Source organism: Pyrgilauda ruficollis, unplaced genomic scaffold, assembly GCF_017590135.1.
Source record: "Pyrgilauda ruficollis isolate IOZ18807 unplaced genomic scaffold, ASM1759013v1 scaffold35, whole genome shotgun sequence".
In the NCBI taxonomy this organism is placed as follows: Eukaryota; Metazoa; Chordata; class Aves; order Passeriformes; family Passeridae; genus Pyrgilauda; species Pyrgilauda ruficollis.
This window is the reverse complement of record NW_024524934.1, coordinates 6134761-6153031: the sequence shown is the minus strand read 5'-3', so window position 1 is coordinate 6153031 and position 18271 is coordinate 6134761. Positions and strand designations below refer to the sequence as shown.

The window sequence follows — 18271 nt, the reverse complement described above, 5'->3', positions numbered from 1 at the left end:
GGCCAGGAGGGACACCACAGACTGGGCCCTGTGGAAAAAGTCCAAAGCAAATTGTTTTCCCTTTCTATTCAGTGGCTGGCAAGAGTCTGAGTTACTGCTGAGAGCATCTGAGCACACCTTTCCCAGCTGCTGGGAGCCTCAATTGCTCTGTCATCACCTTTCTTTCTGAGAAGGGGTTACTTTTGGGTCATAACTCCAGGAGAGATGTCAGAGCAGCAAAACCCTCAGCAGTTCCTGCTGACTTGCTTATGCAGCTCTCTGCCAAGTATGCCAGCTTTTGTGACAGCCTGTGTAATCCATTGTCATGGTTTATCCCAGCAGGCAGCTAAACACCACACAGGCACTCGCTCACTCCACCCCTCAGTGGATGGGAGTTCGAATTGGGAAAAAACAGCAAAATCAATCCATGGGTTGAGATAAAGGGAGTTTAGTAGGACAGAAAGACAACAGCAATAATAATATGCAAAACAAGTTATACACAATTTTTCACCACTCGCCAACCAATGCCCAGCCAGCTCCTGGGCAGTGGCCCCAGCCAGCTTCCCCCGCCTAGTTTATAAACTGAGCCTGTTGCCATATGGTATGGAGTGTCCCTTTGGCCAGTTTGGGTCAGGTGTCCTGGCTGTGTCCCGTCCCAGCTTCTTGTGCCCCCCCAGCCTACTTACTGGTGGGGTGGTGTGAGGAAGAGGAAAGTCCTTGACTTGCAGTAACCACAGCTTGGCAATAACGAAAAACTGGTGTGTTGTCAACACTGAGGGCTGTCCACAGGACACAGTTCCTTTACAGCTGTCTCTGTTCTAGCATAAGTCACACAGGGACTACACTCCCTTTGGGAGTGCACACCTTTGGCATGGACCACCTCCTTTCAAGGGTGCTTCTAGCTGCATGTCTCCTCAGGTGCGTCCAGGTGTGTTTCCTCTCCTAGTGGTCGCTGCTGTTTCATAAATACACTTGAGGAGAGGTGTCATGTGCTCCTTTGACTTCCTGAAAGTTTGGTGACTCACACCATTTTTGGAGCCAGGTGGAACATCTCTGGAATGATGTAGGTTGTGGCCTTCTCCCGCACAGGTCACACTGGCGCCCCGTGTCACCTGAGCCCTACGGTGTTTGCCCAGCACGGCACCCATGTGGGTGCTGGTGGAAGTCAGCTGGGTGCTCATCACCCATACTCATGAATGTACTAACAGGGTGTTTGGACATAAATAATTTGGGCATGCATGCATGAACTGATTGGATGCTTATGCAGAAATTACTGGCTATTCATGCATGAATTAATTGGGCACTCATGCATTAATTTATTCAGTGCTCATGCATGAACTAATCTGGCACTCACACAAGAACACAGCAAGCCCAGCAATTGATGGCCCATACGTCACTCCGTGGGAAGGCACAGACTGGGGGACCCTTAGAAGGTTAATCCAATATGAACTCTTTGGACATTATCATTTAACTTAATGTACATAAGTTAAAAACTCCATTTTTCCTCCCTGTGGACCAGCCACAAGGGGTTAATACTGTAGCAGTACACTTACTAAATGTCTCTTCTCCATCCTGAGCACTGTGTTAAAGGGGTTAACGTTTGGTTATATACCCATATGGATACAGATCCCACCCCTGGGCCACACTACAGCAATTAACAGTGCATCAGTGTGTGCATACACATAGTAAAATTCCACCCACGCTTCCCTGGGAGCCAGATGACTTCCCAGCTCGGTCTGAGCAACATGTTATCTCTTAAAAACCCCTTTCCTCTGGGGGCAAGACTATTGGGGTTAATGTTAGCACAGCTTGAATATATATTCATCAGAAACTTCATCCCCTTATTCCTGTGGACAAGGCTGTGGAGCTAATCCCACACCTCTCTTCCAGCGTGTTTTCCCCAGTACGCTGGTATCTGCAGGTTACTGCTTGATCAACAGGATGTCCCACCAGCTCATCAGCTGACACTTTGAGGAGCAATAGCCAGTGTTTATCTGTCAGAGCTTTGGGGCTGTGTCATTAGGTGTTCACCACTTCTGTAGATCTTGGTCTCCAAAGCCTGAAGTGGCAACCCACAAGCTTCAGCTTCCTAATACCACTGTAGCCACTGCAGGGACACCTCCCGGGGCAGTGGCTGTAACCATCACCCATTTCTGTATTTTTTCACTGAAAAAAGGACCACCAAGTGCTCATGCTCGTAGGAGCAATGTGCAACTTATGACCCACAGGATGCTTAAGCACGAATTAACAGGGAGTTTACATTTGAACTGATGGTGCATTCATGCATCAGGTAATTGACCTCTCATGCATTAACTGAATGGGTGGCCATGCACAAATGCAGTAAACCCTGCACTCCTTGCCCAGAGCAGCATGCAGAGTTCTTCAGGTGGCAGAATGTGACAGAACTTGCACTGGTTTCTGCAAATCCCAGACACACACTGTCTCTCACAATCTTGCAGGAAGCTCCCTGAAGCCTGAGCTCAACCTCCCAACTTTGACTGGAAGAGATGGGCATGGCCAAAAGCCAGGAACAGTGACTTGAGTGTTGTTTCATGGGTCCAGCCTTTTCCTTCTTGCACTGGACCTGGAAATAAAAGCCTGGGAACTCTCAACAGCACAGGCCATACAACAGACCCCTAAACCTTGTGCAGTCTGTGAGATGCCAGTGGCACATCCATCTTCCACTGGCCACTCACTGCAGTGTTTTTTTAAGAGTTTCAAGAAAGAGTCAATTACTCATCAAATGTAGGGAGATTAATCATGGCTCCTTACTCACATGGCATATCAACACTTCGCCTTTATTGTCTCCCTAGGGCTGTGACCTCGCATTTAAACTAACAGGATGAAATATAGCCAGGCTCACACTGAAGTACCTCCACGTAGCAGCTGTTGCTGTTGTTAATGATTCACAAATGGAGCTTACAAACAGGCATGCCTTTTCTTGTACTATCCCCTGGAAACTTTCTTAAAGAAGAAGCAAATAAAGCCACATGTAGAACAATGACAGACCACTGCTATGATTTCTGTCTCCATTTTGTAGGGCAGAAGGAAAGCATCTCCTCTTCCCTTCACATCTGTCGTAGACCCTCTCTTCCCAAGGCTTGCCTTCCCAGAGGAGCCAGTGTGCCAGGCAGAACAAGCTTACTCTAAAGTGTAGTGGGATCAGCTGCTGATCCCACTAATCAGCTGATTAAGGGTCTCTGCTACAGGAGGGATTGCTGATTATGGGGCTGGAGAAAGCTGGAGGAGGAGTGTAAGTTATTTGCCTGGATTCCTCCATCGCGTAACTCTTCAGATGTGCTTTTTGGGAACAGTGCAGTCTGTGCTGGCATGCACCAGCACTTGACAGTATTCACAGCACTGCTATTTTTCTGGCTTTTTTGCCTGGCACTGATTTGTGCTACATCACCTTTTAGCTTCAAGGGACAGCTGTGCAGCAGGTTTCTGTAACAGGTTTCCCACTCTCTGCAAGCTCTGGAGAATCACACTGGTAGGAGACAGACAGAGCACTTCCATCTGTGTCTGATCAGTAACATGGGACAGAGCCCAGGGGCCATGAAGCCTCTATAGAGCTGTGCTGGGTGGTGCCTCCTGAGAGTTAGCTCCAGTATTTCTCTGAGTCTGGCCATTCCTTACACTTTAAAGCTTGCAACTCTCACAGTCAAATTTACTTTTCAATAAAGCTGGAAGTTCCACTTGCTTGTAGGCAGATGGTAGAGGGGAGGAAGGGGCAGATCTGTAAATAAACTCATGGGATATTGGAGCATCTGCAAGATCTGTCTACTTCTCAGTGTTGGTGGTGAGTGGAGCTGAGGCATTTCAGTGCTTGAGAGCACCAAGCAGCAAGCGATAAAGCTGAGGACACATTTGCAAACTGCAACCTGCAGAGTTAAGCTCCACAATTCTCCATTAAACACACTCATGTTTTGCATCCATATGAATGCAGTGACTGATTTCTTCTCCAGGGCTTCAGAGGGCAAGACTGTGGAGGTACCATACAAAGGGGATGTGGAGCACACCATCCTGGACATCCTCGGGGGGCTGCGCTCCACCTGCACCTACGTGGGAGCTGCCAAACTCAAGGAACTGAGCAAGAGAACAACGTTTATCCGGGTCACCCAGCAGCACAACGAGGTGTTCTCCTAGCCTAGGCCTGGGGGGCTGGAGAGAGGGGTGGGGAAGAAGAGCAGGAAGGGCTGCTCTTTTCCTTTGCTTTCTCCTCCATGTTGTGTTAGTGGCAAACTTCCCTCTCTCTCTCTCAGAACAGCGGTGTCATAGCCATTGGCTATGGCTGGGACTTGGAAGGGGAAGGTCATGCTATTAACACAATGCCATTGATTCAAAATGCAATAGCCTCATCTTTTATCGTTGTGCCTATTTTATTTTTTAATCATTTCTTCACCTGTTTTTTTTTCCCCTTCTGATAAATAGCTGCTGAAACCTCAGTTAACAAGGAATTGGCTTGTACAGACATGGCTGTTAACGCCTGCACACATTCACACATTCCTGTTTCTAAGACTGACCTGTCAGCTACCACCACTTTCTGTAGTGCACCTTTAAGAAATTGCAGGCTGGGAGAGAAAAAGATGCAAGGAATTGCATGGAGAAATAAAAAATCAAATTCTCTTCATCTTTTTTCTGGCTAAAGAATGGATGTTACAGCACAGCTGCCAGCCTGCAAAGTTTCAGAGGTGGATGGTAGATGAGGCCTGGCTGCTGGTGACATGTGATTCTAAAAATGCCAGATCGCTGAAACTTTCAGTTCACAGGGCTGATGTTGCTGTTCTTACTTAAACCTCCCTCTTCAGTGGACTTGCCCCTTCAGAGAAGCGGGCACTGAATGTAGCAAAACTGTGCTGGCCCCCCTGCCCCCATCTGAGGAGATCATTCAGGTGATCACTTTTCAGAGCTTGCCTCATAAGTGCAGTTATTGAATTACCTGGGTTCCTGCTTTTAACTGCTCTCTGGGAACAGGTTTTAAAGACATTGAAACTCAGCAACTGCAACCCTGACAAGGGTTACAATTCTTTGTAGCCCTCCCTGTTCCCTTGCCTGCTCACATCCATTTAGCAAAGATGAAAAAACGCTGTGCAGTGCATTGTCTGTGGCCAGGTGGAGGAAGCCAGAGGGATCAAATTGCCTTCTGGTTATGTGGTACCACTCCTTTGCAGTCCTTGACATCATGTAAAGCAAGAGAGAGCTTTTGGCAGAACGGTTTGGTTGATTGCAAGACACTGTCAGGCTGAGATGGAGTTAAAGCATTTGCTCTAAAGGCAGTAGTGAATGTTTGAGACTCTGGGTAACACCTCAATAAAGTGTAATGGCCTGATAATTAATTGATAAATCACAATGAAAATTTCTTTAGAAATACATGTTGCATCTACATGAATACCACAGTAGCTCGATATGATAAATGATGTAAAAGTGAGCACCAATGAATTAATAATGCTTGGCCACTTACTTTAAACTGCTGCTGAGATCATAATGCAGCTAATGTTACTTCAGTACTTCAGATCCTTGCTTTCCCCTTCTGTAGACGTCTGTGAAAGAGGCAGGTTTCCTTTGAAAAGCAAAAAAGTAATCTGTAGGAAAAGGAATAGCAAAGAGAAACTCTAGAATTAAACTCATACGCTGGACTGTTCAAAAAGCCATCACAAGGACTGGTACAGTTGACCATGCTGAGAAGCAAATCCAGGCCACAAGCTGATCCCTGGTGATTTTAAGTATGTGGTGCATACTGGGAAAAAAAAAAAAGCACAGGGTATCTTCTAAATTGCCTGGTATTTTAAATGTCTTCCATTTAACATGTAGGATGTACTTCTTAATTGTGGGATGACCTCTTCGTCTGCTTTGGAAGAGGACGGGCCTTGATGTGAGCACAGGTTATGCTTGTGCTGGCTGCAAGTACCATTTGTCTTGCCCACATATCATAAAGGAATGTGAATGCAGAAGAGCAGCAGGCCCTGTGAATCTCTGTTCCCTCCAGCCTGGAAGCATCATGTTAAGAGAATGCCAGGCTTCTCCACCACAGAAAGGTGCTGTGGACCACCTACTGCTCTCAGCTGCACTAGGCCCAGAGCAGGGGCAGTGTGACCTCTCTGCATCAGTACAGCTGTGGGACAGCACTGTTCCTCTGTTTATATGATGCAGAGGGGAAGCAAATGGACACCTCTGTCAGGAGTGGGGTTAGACCACCACAGCCCAGGCCTGACCACAGGTGTGTCTCCACACTGGTGCCTTCACATGTGGGAAGTGCAGCACTCTGCTGGCCTCATGCCCACTCTCACTAGCGCTTTTGTACTTTTTTTAGCTACATTTCTAAGTGGAATTTAAGAAATGCATATAAGAAAATATATATATTTGTAAACCTTTTTTTAAAAGATCATGCGCACACCAAAACAAGCAGCTTCATGATGGCCTCAGAACAGTTTCTTTTCCAAAGGGCAGGTGCTGGAGGCAAGGGGAGGCTGCCTCTCTACAAGTGTGGCAAATGGGGCCACTCTTCCACCTCCTTTCCTTCCCCTCCTGCACATACCTCTGATCAGTGATTAACAGGAGAGGGACAGGCTATTCTTAAGCTGTCCCCGGAATTCTTCAGGCTGTGAATGACATTGATGCCATGAATGGTGACTGATAAAGTTTTGATGTTAGGTATTAGGTTTTCTGAATAGCAGGTCTTACCATTGTTTTGATAAGCAGCATGTTTTCTTTCATTTTCTCCTCTCGAAAAGTAAGCAGGAGAGAGAAATGAGATGCAGAAAGGCTGAACTGGTGGCATGTCTGCATCTCACCCAGTTATATGTGAATTTTGTTCAGGAATAACCCTTAGCTATGTCAGTGCTCATCATTGACACTGTACATGTGCAGCTCTGAGACAGGCTGGAAAATACAAAAAAAAAAAAAAAAGCGCTTGAGTCCCCCTTTAACACCTGTTCCTGTGCTGCAGTTGTTGCTCTGATCTTCACTTAGCTCCAGGTCCTGTACCCTGCTCAAGCCTGCTGCCACTCCCACAAGGAACTGAGGCAGAGGGAGCCAGGAACACACTTTGTCTGGCAGGATGGTCCAAGTCAAGACCGCAACCACTGACAAATGCCATGTGCCATTTGTAGATCTACCTCACCTGCACATCTAACTGGGTTCTTTGTTACTTGGTGTCCTTTTGTGGGAAATGAAATTTTTAAGTGCTTAATAATGCTTAATGTTGAGTCATTCTGCATAACCAGGTCTTCTTTAACCCTACACTCCAACCCCATCTTGTCCAGAAGAATGCTGTGAGTGTGACAGCCTGTACTGTAAGCCAGAGCCATGCCTGCTTCCCCCAGCCGGGCAATTGTTGAGCTCCCAAGAGCCGTGTTGAGCTTCCCACTGGCTCCACAGGGGTGCAGTTTAACATACCAAAGACCTACAAGTGGGGATGCTGAAAAATGCAACATTATGTCATTAAGCAATCCATGCTGAGCATGTCTGCCTGTGGCTTGTTGAAACATCAGGACACCTCTAACACCCCTGGCACTCCAGTGCTGCTCTGGGATTGCCTTGCTTCGGCACAGCAGCAGCCTTGCTCACTCGTCGGTGACTGTGGTGGCCGCGAGGAGTGCACTGTGCAAGTGGACACCTCCTTGTTGGTGTGAGCAGTTGCTAAGGGGGTGGGCCTTGAGCCAACATCCTGGCAGGTGCAAAACAAGCCACGAAGGTCTCCATTCTCTGGGAGAAACACATTCCCATCTGCTCATTGGAACAGCCAGTCCCCATTGGCCATGGGACAGGGGCTTCGGCTGTGCTTTGGTGCAGCTTTCTTCTCCCTTAGGGCATGGTGGGGTTGAATGTAGGATGGGGACACCCTGTAAATATGGAGAGCTATAAGGCAGGATCAGAAGAAGCCTCTGCCTTTGGGGGAGCTTTTCCTATTTAAAATGTGCCTGTCTCTTCTTTCAGCTAGTCAATAGCAGGGGTAGAAAGGATGGGGTTAAGGAAGAAGCGTGGCAGCTGTTGGCCAAGCCCCACTGTGTTGGGACAGGTGCTTTCAGTCAAAGACATGATGAGAGTTTGAAGCTTTTCTGAACCAAGCACTCCCTACTTTATACCTGTTAAACCCCACTCTCGTGACAGACTTGTTGCTGCAGCTTTCTGCCGCTGTATGTACAGTGTCTATCCATCGCCATCTCACATCTCCCACTGGGGGATGGTGCTGTTTAGTTGCTAATACCAGTTTTACACCAAAAATTCTCTTTTGGAGCCAGGAGGGCTTTTGCAGCCAGTGCCAGATTTGGCCTTGTGCAGAAGAGAAGGGAGGGAAAAAGTCAGGGCTCAAGAATAGCAGTTTTCCCTCTGCAGCAGCCAAGGCAGCAGGTGGGAGAGGGCCAGCCCTTCCCTGCGGGCTGGGAGCTGCCAGGGGCAGCGGGGTTGAAGCATGTCTCGAGTAGATGCTGGCACGGCTCTGCACTCCGGACAGACCACCCCCTGCAGCCTTAGCTTCCTTTGTGGTCACTCAGATGCTTAAGCAAGCCCTCCCCGACATTTATTTGACCCAGTGTTTGCTGGCTAAAGTTTTCATGCATAAATCAGTTTGGAGTCCAGAACTCCCTGGCGTTGCCCGTGATAACTGTGAAGTGTTTCTGTGTCATTGGCCAAAAAGCTGCTCGGCTTTCAGTGTTTTGCTGCCCTGCTCAGCCCTGCTGAGATGGTGATGAGAGCGCTGCCCCCTTCCCTCTGCTGTGGCATCCCCGTGTTCGCGGCCCAATCATCCCAGCTGCTCCCAACTTTTTGTTATGCAATAAAGAGCTTCACCCTGACGGGCTGCAGAGCGTTTTGTGGCCATGGGTGGGAGGGTACAGGCCGCCTCTGGGCGTCGTCACAAATAAAAGCCAATGCTCTCAAATGCATTGCCAGGGCGGGGCTGGGGGAGGACTGGGCAGGGAATTAAATTGGTCAAATGATGTCCCTAGGAAAGCTCTCTCCTCTTCAGTCATAAAAGACAAAAACACGCATTTGCAATTGGCACTGTTATTTTATTAGTACGAGTATACTGAAACAATAAACTTGTACTGGTATACAGACAATTTCTTTAAAACAATTTTGTTCAAATTTTGAATCAAACATTGTTTTATTATAATAATGAAATAATTTCTACCTAGAAAACCTGCAAGCACCATCAAAGAAAGGGACCATAAAATTCAATAAACAGACGCGAGTGTATCCTACAAATAGACACACCACCATTAGAAAATAGAATATGAATTCTTCCATTTTTTTTAATATTTGTTTTAAAAAAGCTAGTGCAAGTACAATATTTTACACTGGAATTACAGAGAGTATGCACGCATATGGAAAAAAGTTCTCCTGTCACAATAAAAGCTCTTAACTATGTCTGTATGCACTTAAAATCTTCTCCTCTTTTCAATAAGGTGCAAAACGTTATTCCCTCCCTATTTTCTCCTTTGTACTGGCCATGTCAGCTCAATTTCTCCCCAACACAAAGCTGCGATATCCCTTTTACTGGGCCTACACTAGGAACTACACTGGAAGTGTGATTTGCAACAACCCTCATTAGTAATACTAGACAATTAAAAAAAAAATTTACTTTAAAAACTACAGATGTTGAATGGCTGGACCTGACCCCGGCTCGGCCAAGCGCCGCTGCCAGCTGCTGCCGGGAGCGGTGACATAGCTAGTACAAAATGGATTTCAGTAGCTCACCCAAACTGAAAAAGGTTGGGAAATTCCCCCCACCCCCACTTTTGTAACACTGCGAAAAGAACAGTGTTCAACAAGTTAATACATTATTAAAAAAAAAAAAAGGAGCAAATACATACATTAGTGAGTTTCAACATTAGCTGACTGTCGTGAAGAGTTGCATCTATGCCTTACCAGATTAGTAACTTCGCGAAGCGCCTGGCCGTCCGAGCCACCTGCAGCCATCCCTGGCCCGTTTTTGCCCTCAGCTGCCCAGATCCAAACCCGGTGGACTGGAACAAGAATTCTGCAGAGCTTGTTCAACGGGAGAGTACCTGGGTCCTGGACTTTTAAAGCAAATGCCAGGGTGGAATCCCCTCGCCAGCAGGTGTGAAGGGGCAGACCCACACTGCCGGCAGAGCCAGTGGTCCCACCCTGGCTCCACCCTGGCCGAGGATCTGGGCCCTGAAGTTTCTGCCCATCACCAATCTCGTAGTACAGCAAGGACAGCTTCAACAAGTGACTCCGCTCGCTGCAAACAACACTTCCAATGCACACCTACTGCGTGGTCGAGGGAAAGGGCACAGGAGCTTTAACTGCTCAAAAGAGAAACTAACAAAAAAGTAACAACCTTGGATGAAGCCTCCTTAAAATCCTCAGTGGAAGACTTGCGTCCTTTCAGCTAACAATAAGAAAAAACCTACGGAAACCTCAGAGACGGTTATTGTATAAATACTACCTGTTGGCTGAATGCACTTCACCATAACACAACTGGGGCTGGTTTCTGAGCACCCGGGGGTCACTTGCACAGGGCGAGCATTCCCATCCCCTGTGCCTGTGGGAGCCAAAGCTTGGGTCATCTCTGGGGAGGGGGATGGGACCAGCTGGAAACTTTGCCCTCTCCACCCTGCCACCAGGTCCCAGCTGCCCAGCTCAATCTTTGGACAGGAAAAGGATCCTCTTTTCAGAAATTGCTTCAGGATCCTCTCCTTTTGGCTTCTGAAAAACACCGGTCTTGCCATTGGTCAAGACCGCCACTGGAACCATGTGACCAGCTGCTCCTGGCACCCTGGCAGCAGCGGTGGGAGAAAGGGGCAGTGACAGGGGCTGGAAGGCCGGGTCACCTCGGGTACCATTGTGCTGCTAGTGCTGGGCAAGGATACCTTGTTACAAGCACTTCTAGCTCAGGGTTGTACTCTTTGGATTTCATCTGGACCAGGAAGTGCTGAAAAAGTGTAGAACAGCATCCCCAGAGAGAGAAAAAAATGGGACCAAAAGACCTCAGGTGGAAACTACGCAAGTTGTGCTCAGCCAGCAGCAGCTCTCAGCCCGAGAGCTGCCAGCACCAGCAGGGTCCCCGCACTCGGGCCAGCCGGGCCTTGCCTGCCCAGGGCACGGCCAGGGCCTCCCTCGAAACCAGCCTTGACCTCTGGGCTGCCAGGGGCTCCCTCAGCACAGGCAGAAGAGACTTAAAGCCAAATACAGCCGGAGGATGAGACTCTCGTTTTGCACAGTAGCCACCCTTCGAAGTGCCTGGTAGCTGCACTCAGGAATTGCTGCTCCAAGGTGTATTTTCAGCACAGGCATTAACAGTGTGACTCCATTCCCCAGAAATGGGACCCATGTAATACGAACAGAAAATTAAGCACAGTTGTTCTTTAAGAGCCTTTTAAGTAATAATTCTTCCTGGCCAGAGCCAATACAAATCAGATCATCTAGACATGACATTTTCTATATACAAAAAACATGTAACTTTCAACCTTTCTCTGCTTTTGTATTTAAAAACTTTTTTTTTTTTTTACAAACAAGGTATGAAACTCACTGTTCAAACAGAGCCATCTCTTTTTCAAACACTGAATGAATCATTCCAACATTCATTTTTCTTTTGTGCAATTTTTTAAAACATTACCTGTACTCCTCAATGTGAGTGCTTCAAAAAAAGTTTCTATTTTTAATAAGCTTCTCAAATTAGGTTTACATCAAAAAATATTCCCACAAGGTATAGTGCTACAAGAAAAGATCCTATCAGTAAAGGTAACACATCTGAAGCGAGGTCGTCTATGTAAAAGAAATTGAACTCTGGAGTAGAGGTGTGCAACGTGTTTGGAATTTCCCTATGGGCATAAAGCAAGGCTGTCCTCTGGACAGGGAATCAAGTGGACATGTAGGCATACACGTAAAAAAAATGCACACGTAACTTCTTTGTGTGCAAACAGACACTTCTGCCTGGGGGTGTGTGTGCACATATGCATATCTGCATCAACAAATTCTCATTTTGCTATGTATTACAGCATTTGGGAGAGTGGGAGGGTTGGAAAACCAGAGAAAAGGAAATTACTGCCTCCACTCTGGTGGTATGTTCCCCTTGCTTTTCACATCAACACTGGCCAGAGCCCGCAGTGGACTCTGCTGCTACCTGTGATGATGGGGAGGGAAGAAATGGAAACTGTATGAGTGCATATCTTGTTCTGCCATTTGTCAAGTTTCTGGGACAGCAGAAGTGTTTCAATGGGGCAAATCCCCTCCACCTGCCCAAGGCTTCTGCCCTGGTCAACCCCGACATTTTTCCAGCTGCCTAATTAAGGTCAGGATCCGGCCCTGATTGAACCACGCTTCAATTTCACAAAGATTTATACATGTGCTTTACAGCGAGCCCCTGAGCAGCCTTTGCTGGCCAGCCCAGACCTCCCATGGGCACATGTATAAGCGTTTGCAGAACTGGGTCCCATGACATGCAGAGCATTGCACCAAAAGCCACTCTGAAACAACACTATTAGTGTTAAAAAAGATTGAGAATTCGCTCTCCTTGACACAGGCTTTTTTTTTTTTTTTTTAAGCAGTTGTGAGAATTAACAGAATTTCACAATTTCCTTTTTACTACTGGCAACACACTTTAAAGTAATATAAATATCTGCAGAGAGTGTATTTTCATGATAACCAACAGCTACAGTTCATGCTGAGCCTGCTGCTTTTGTATTGCAATCTAAATGAGATCTACAAAGTTTAAACCATGAGATGCAGGAAATCCAAACTTGTCTGTAACATTGTACATCCCTACTCCGGAGCAGTAAAAGTGCTGCTTCTGGTCACATCAGTGTACCACACATACACCAGCCCCATCCCTGAGTAAAAGGTGTGAAAGGTTTCTAAATGTTCCTTGATTTAAGGGAAACAAGAGTAGTGATGTCACTTCCCCATGCTGAGAAAATGACGGGAACGACGGGTCGAACGAAGCGACAGTGGGACAAAGGAATGAAAGGAATGAAAAAAGGAACGTGTGTCCCTCCCCTCCTCCCGAGGACTGCATCTTTGAGTGAAAGCAAGTCTAAGGGCAAGGTACAAAATGGTAAAATAGGTCAACAGCGACTCCGATTCGGGTCTCGACCAGAGGACTCGAGGTAAGTGACATCAAACTCAAATTCCCCACGATGTGGCCCAGACAAACTGAAACAATGCCTAAGTTAGACGCTATAAGGAACAGTCACTGTATATATAGAGATAGATATATAGATAGATAGACAGACAGATAGATAGATAGATAGATAGACAGACAGACAAATAAATTTTTTTGTTTTTTAGAAATCCCTATAAAGAGGTTCTTGTTTTATTTTTCTTTGCCCTGACTAATTTCTTGGTGATTGTATGCATTTCATTGTAAACTGAAGAGGCCTGCTACAAAAGGAGAGAAACAAGCAGACAAAAAAGAAAACTGCTTAGTTACTATTGCAAGGCGGCCGCCAAGCAGAGCAGAGGCAGAGCCTCCTCCTTCGGCTTCACCTCAGCATCCCCTGTTACGAGTGGTGTTTTGCACCTGCCCTGGGGATCGATGGCACTCCCAGGCCTGGGGCTGCACCACAAGGGATGCTCAGTGCCAGAGGGAAAGGCAAAGCCCCACCTTGCAAAGGGCTCGGCCCCGATGGGAGCCAGCTCCTGTGTGCGCGTGTCCAGGTGGAAGGTGGCACTCGGCCATATGGTTGAGTGCCACCCTCTGCCTGGATGGATGCCATGTAGACATGAATACATCTCTTTTTTGCTTCTTTTTTTTTTTTTTTCTTCCTGGATCTCTTTAAACAACAAATAGAAAAAGGGTTCATGTTTCCCGGGGCAAGGGATCTTCTACCCTTAGTATGGTGTGGGTTTTTGGAGGGGGGAGGACAGGGAGAGACGGGGGGGGCAGGGAGAAAGGCAGAAAGAAAGAATTCAAAAGAGACAAAACCAGGGGAAATCAGAAGTGAGTATGAGATCTAGCTAACACCACACAGGTGAGTCTAAGTTGGCACGTAAAGTATTGCACATCCTACAAAAGCTAAAGCATGGAAGGGGACAATTGTTTGGAAAGAACCAGTTATTTCAGAATTCCTCAGTCTGAAATACAAGCACAGAACTAATACATTCCTATTGCTCCAAATGTATTTTTTTATTATTATTATTTTTTTTAGTGTTAGTTGAATAGATCCAGTCAGTTTAATAGCCCCTGCTTCCTTATTGACCACAAATGTGTATGCGAATGGTTTTACTTGAGATTTCTTTTTCTCTAAGTACACGTGAAGTACAGAAATAGTGGTAAGACTGTGAACTAAAATCTGTAATCTTTCTATTCCTTTACCATCAAAGCTTAAAAAAAAAAAACAGGAAACAAAACAAAACAATAAATTGCAAGTGCCCTGAGCAGAGTATATGGAAGATTAAGCAACTTCTCTGAGCAGAAATATTAACAAATAAGCACTAACTAAGCTGTGTGATTGTGAGAAGAAACCCACTCAGCTATTTGGTAGCCCGCTGAGAGGTTAATAAAATTCAAGGAAATTCAAAAAAAGTTTCAAGCTATTTTAAACATATTTCAACTTTTTGGTGCACCCCAGAATATGGTATAAAAACAATTAGGTCTGGTGTGAGCTAAATTTCAAGTAACAAGTAACAAGAGTCAAAGATGGGGTTTGGGGTTAACATTTCTTCTCTCAAAGAAAAGCACTGTATTTCAGGGGAGAGGGAAAACAAGACTTTAAATAAATTTGTTCACTTTAGGTTACTGTGTTTCTAATGACAGACTTTGATTTCCTGTTCTCCCTATGAGTACAGCTTCTTCAAAACTACCTGAAGGATGTGAACTCGCCAACCAAAAATGACGACACGAACGCTCGCTCACAGAGGGCCCGAGTGCGATCCCACTGAAATCCCACTGGGATCTTCCAAGAAGCAGCGACAGGCTTTAGCACTCAGCCCCGACACTTCATACTCGCACCTCCCCGAGGCTCGTGCAGGAGGTTTGGTGCACAGCACCTCAGAGGATCCGGCCCTACCTGGGGAAAGAAAAGACTGAACGCGTGAATCCCCCCGCTCCTACTTGGTTTGTACCAAACTCCTGAAATGTCGCCTTTCCAATGGAAAACAATGCAATTAAAATAACAAATAATAATAACAATAATAATAATAAAAATAAAATAACAATAGGTTTGTTTTCAAAACAAACAAACACCTTGCTTACTTATAGAAATGGTTTTTTTTCTGGAAAACTCTCTCAGCAAATCTGAAGAAAAATTCTCAGAGGTGTCCTGGTAGGACCTGGTTCTGTGTGGCCGATAAGGTAGAAAGACTGAAAATGAACTCTGAAAGGAACGTAACCCTATGAAATGGCCTAGAGCGTAGGCAGGTTAGTGAGTAATTGCTACATTTGTTTATGCTCTTTCAGACCCCCCCCCACCCCACAACATTATTAGGTAAAAACTGCAGGAATACCACACAAATGATAAACTCAAGATGTGCAAATTGCAAGATTCTTTAAAGTCCATCTTTTTCAAAAACACTGGACAATGATTTTTCCTCTTTCCTTTTTCCTTTCTCTTTTTTTTTTTTTATTATGTCAGCTCGCATATGCCTTTAACTCTTTCTCAAGCATTAAAGTTTAAAAAGTGCCTCCTATTAAGTAGTCCTTTGTGGACAATGACTGTCACATACTAGTTCAATAATTCACATTCATCCCTTTGAAACCACATTAAAACTTTCAGCATCTTGCCTGTGAGAAAACTTTACATAGTTGCATGTAGTTACAGTGTTGAAGAGATTTGTTTGTTTGTTGTTGTTGCTTTCCGAGCAGATTAAAGTGATATACAGTACGTACTGAGTGTTAGACCAGGATGCTCAGCAATAAAGTGTGAACAGCATTTTAAGTGCTTAAAGACATTCTAGGTTCATCTTCAACAGCGGATTCCTGTGTCACACACCGCAATTTGAAAAAAGTGGCACCAGTTGTCCATAACCATGAACTAAAACCAGTACTAGAGTTAAAGACAAAGATTTGCAACCTAACTGCAAACGATGGATGCCTGTGATCTCAAAGGGGCAGTCTGCGTCTACCTTGTGGAAGCAAATGTCATTGGCGTAACCCGGTCGATTTGTCTAACACTGCACAGAAACAGGAGTGAGCCAGAGCCAGGCGCATCCGCAGAGCCAGAGGCCTCCTCACACACCCACGCACACCCACGCCACACGCACACACCCAGCCCCCCGCCCTTAAGGGAAACCCTGCAGGGCGACCGGCGCGAGGGTCCGTACAGCCTCGCCGTCGCTGACTCCGGGCAATGGAACTGCACTAGCAAGCAGAAAGGAAATGTGGTGTGGCAGTTTGCTTTAGGAATAAAAATCAGTGCAGTCAGACCCCATGGGGGAAAAATATATATATACATATACACACACACAAATATATATATATATATATATATGTATAGCAGAGCCTTGAGTAAGAGTTGGCTTGTTGTTGAAAACATCAGAGACTGTCTGATCCTTTTCAGTAACACACCCAAGGGTTGTGTCCTCAGCATCCACCTGGGGTGAGCAAACCTCATCACCAACCCTCCAGAGAGCGGCCGTCCCGCCCTGGGGGCTGGCACGCACCCACACCCACACACACGCACGCACACGCACCCCATGTCTGACACACACCTCTGCTACAGTTCCCTTCTCACCTCCCCCAAAAAAACTAGAACAGGAACCAGAACAACAAAACAAACACCAAAAAAAAAAAAAAAAAAAAAGCGACGAAAAGAAAACAAAATCACAGCTGGACCCTGTCCTACACGAGGTGTTAGAAAACAGGAGCCATGACAACACATTCATTTCCACTAAGGGTGTGTGAAGCAGATACTGCCCCTTCTGTAGCTCTCAATAAACCTAGTCACTGACAAACACTTGTGGAAAAACATATGCACCAGTCTCCTGCATAATACCAGCTGCAACTATAACAACAAGGTTATAACATAAACCTAAAATAAGATGATAACATGTAAATACTGGGTTATTTAGTCTACAGTACAGTAATCTGGATAAAAATGACAAGGGATAGCCTAATTTCCTTTCCCCAAACAACTTTTACTTTCCTACGTTGGATCGACCTTCAATACAAATCTTAACCTCCTGAGGAATAAAAGAAGGCTTGGGAAGAGTCAAAGGTGGCTCCTCTTCTGATTTCTCTAGTTTTCGTGTTTCAGGGGCTGACCACCTCCTCTTCCTTGTTGCTGGGGGCTTGCTGGGTTCTGTTTTGGTGAGCAAAGGTGCTGCAGGCAATCCTATTTTGTCCGGAAACTTCAGTTCACCGTTCTCAGCTAACATCTGTGCGCTTCCCTGATTAATCCCGTTTTCCTGCTCCGCATACCTGTGTCTACTTCCAGCTAGACTGTCATTCTTTGAATGCTTCAGCAAGATACTAGCTGAGTCCATGGGCTGGCCCTTTTTAATAGAGCCGTTCTTCAGGTTCTTGAGTGTGAGCGATATGCAGACGTCCCCCACTGAGAGTTTGGAGCATGGCAAATCAAAGAGCTGGTTGGTTCTTTCAGGGCAGCACGATGACCAGCCTTGTCCAAATACAAAAAAAGGGTATTCTACCAAGACTTCTACGCTGACCTGCAGAAAGAGACAGGACAACACAGGAAGACAGAGGGAGAGAGAGGAGAGAGCATGAGATCACTCCATGAGCCCTCACACATGTGCAGTGCTTGCCACAGGGGAGAGGGATAAAGCTGGAATTGCAAAGGCGATGTTCGGTTTCTGCAAAATCAGAATATTGGTCACCAGACTTCATGGCAGCCCTTGTCACCCAGATCTTAATACTTTCTCTGAGCTCAGTATTTCATAGCACAAACTTCAGTAGGAATCAAGCTTTACCTTCATCCAGCCGCTCAGACAGGGTAGAACAGCTTCAGCGTCTGGCCAACTGTTTCCTACCATCCCTTTGTGGTACCTAGAACCTGTAATTCAAATCTAAAGACCCTTTCCAACCAGAGGGTGGTTCAAGAGAAGCTCTCAGTTCTGACATATGATTTCCTAAATGATCACGGGAATGTCATCCCGACCTCTGTCCGAACCAGCGCCCACTGAGCAGCGTGAAGGGGGAAGGCCATGAACACATACAATGTTGCAGCCATTAAGAGCAGCAAGTGAGAGCCTGCCTTCCCCCAGCAGTCTGTTACCAGTCCAGTTTCTTCCCTTCTCACACCTGGTCTTCCACTCTGCTGCAGAGTTTATCTCCTGCACTTCCTCAGGGAGGTGGTCGTCCTTCCTCCTCCTCCAGTTCCTGTACTGTGTCTCTTTTTCTGTACCATGTCCCATTTTCCTCTGCTTCACCCCA

General features: G+C 46.1%; 2 protein-coding genes across 14 annotated transcripts in view; one reads left to right on the top strand and one right to left on the bottom strand.

Annotated features, from left to right (window-relative positions):
- GMPR (guanosine monophosphate reductase) overlaps positions 1-14913 on the top strand; it is a 47866-nt gene extending 32953 nt beyond the window's left edge. Inside the window, exons 9-10 of one of the 4 annotated variants that reach the window (XM_041475516.1) lie at positions 12819-13049; positions 14731-14913. In XM_041475516.1, the coding sequence (XP_041331450.1) occupies positions 12819-13049; positions 14731-14749 (250 nt within the window). In that variant the 3' untranslated portion in view covers positions 14750-14913. Of the gene's footprint in view, positions 1-2438; positions 2770-2792; positions 3004-3944; positions 8772-12818; positions 13050-14730 lie in introns of those variants that run through there. The other 3 variants (XM_041475518.1, XM_041475519.1, XM_041475520.1) reach the window with 3 other exon arrangements.
- The window catches only part of ATXN1 (ataxin 1), a 243927-nt gene continuing 236958 nt past the window's right edge, over positions 11303-18271 (bottom strand). For all 10 annotated transcript variants that reach the window (XM_041475506.1, XM_041475513.1, XM_041475511.1 and 7 more), the window contains one exon: positions 11303-17547. In XM_041475506.1, the coding sequence (XP_041331440.1) occupies positions 17017-17547 (531 nt within the window). In that variant the 3' untranslated portion in view covers positions 11303-17016. The remainder of the gene's footprint in view (positions 17548-18271) is intronic.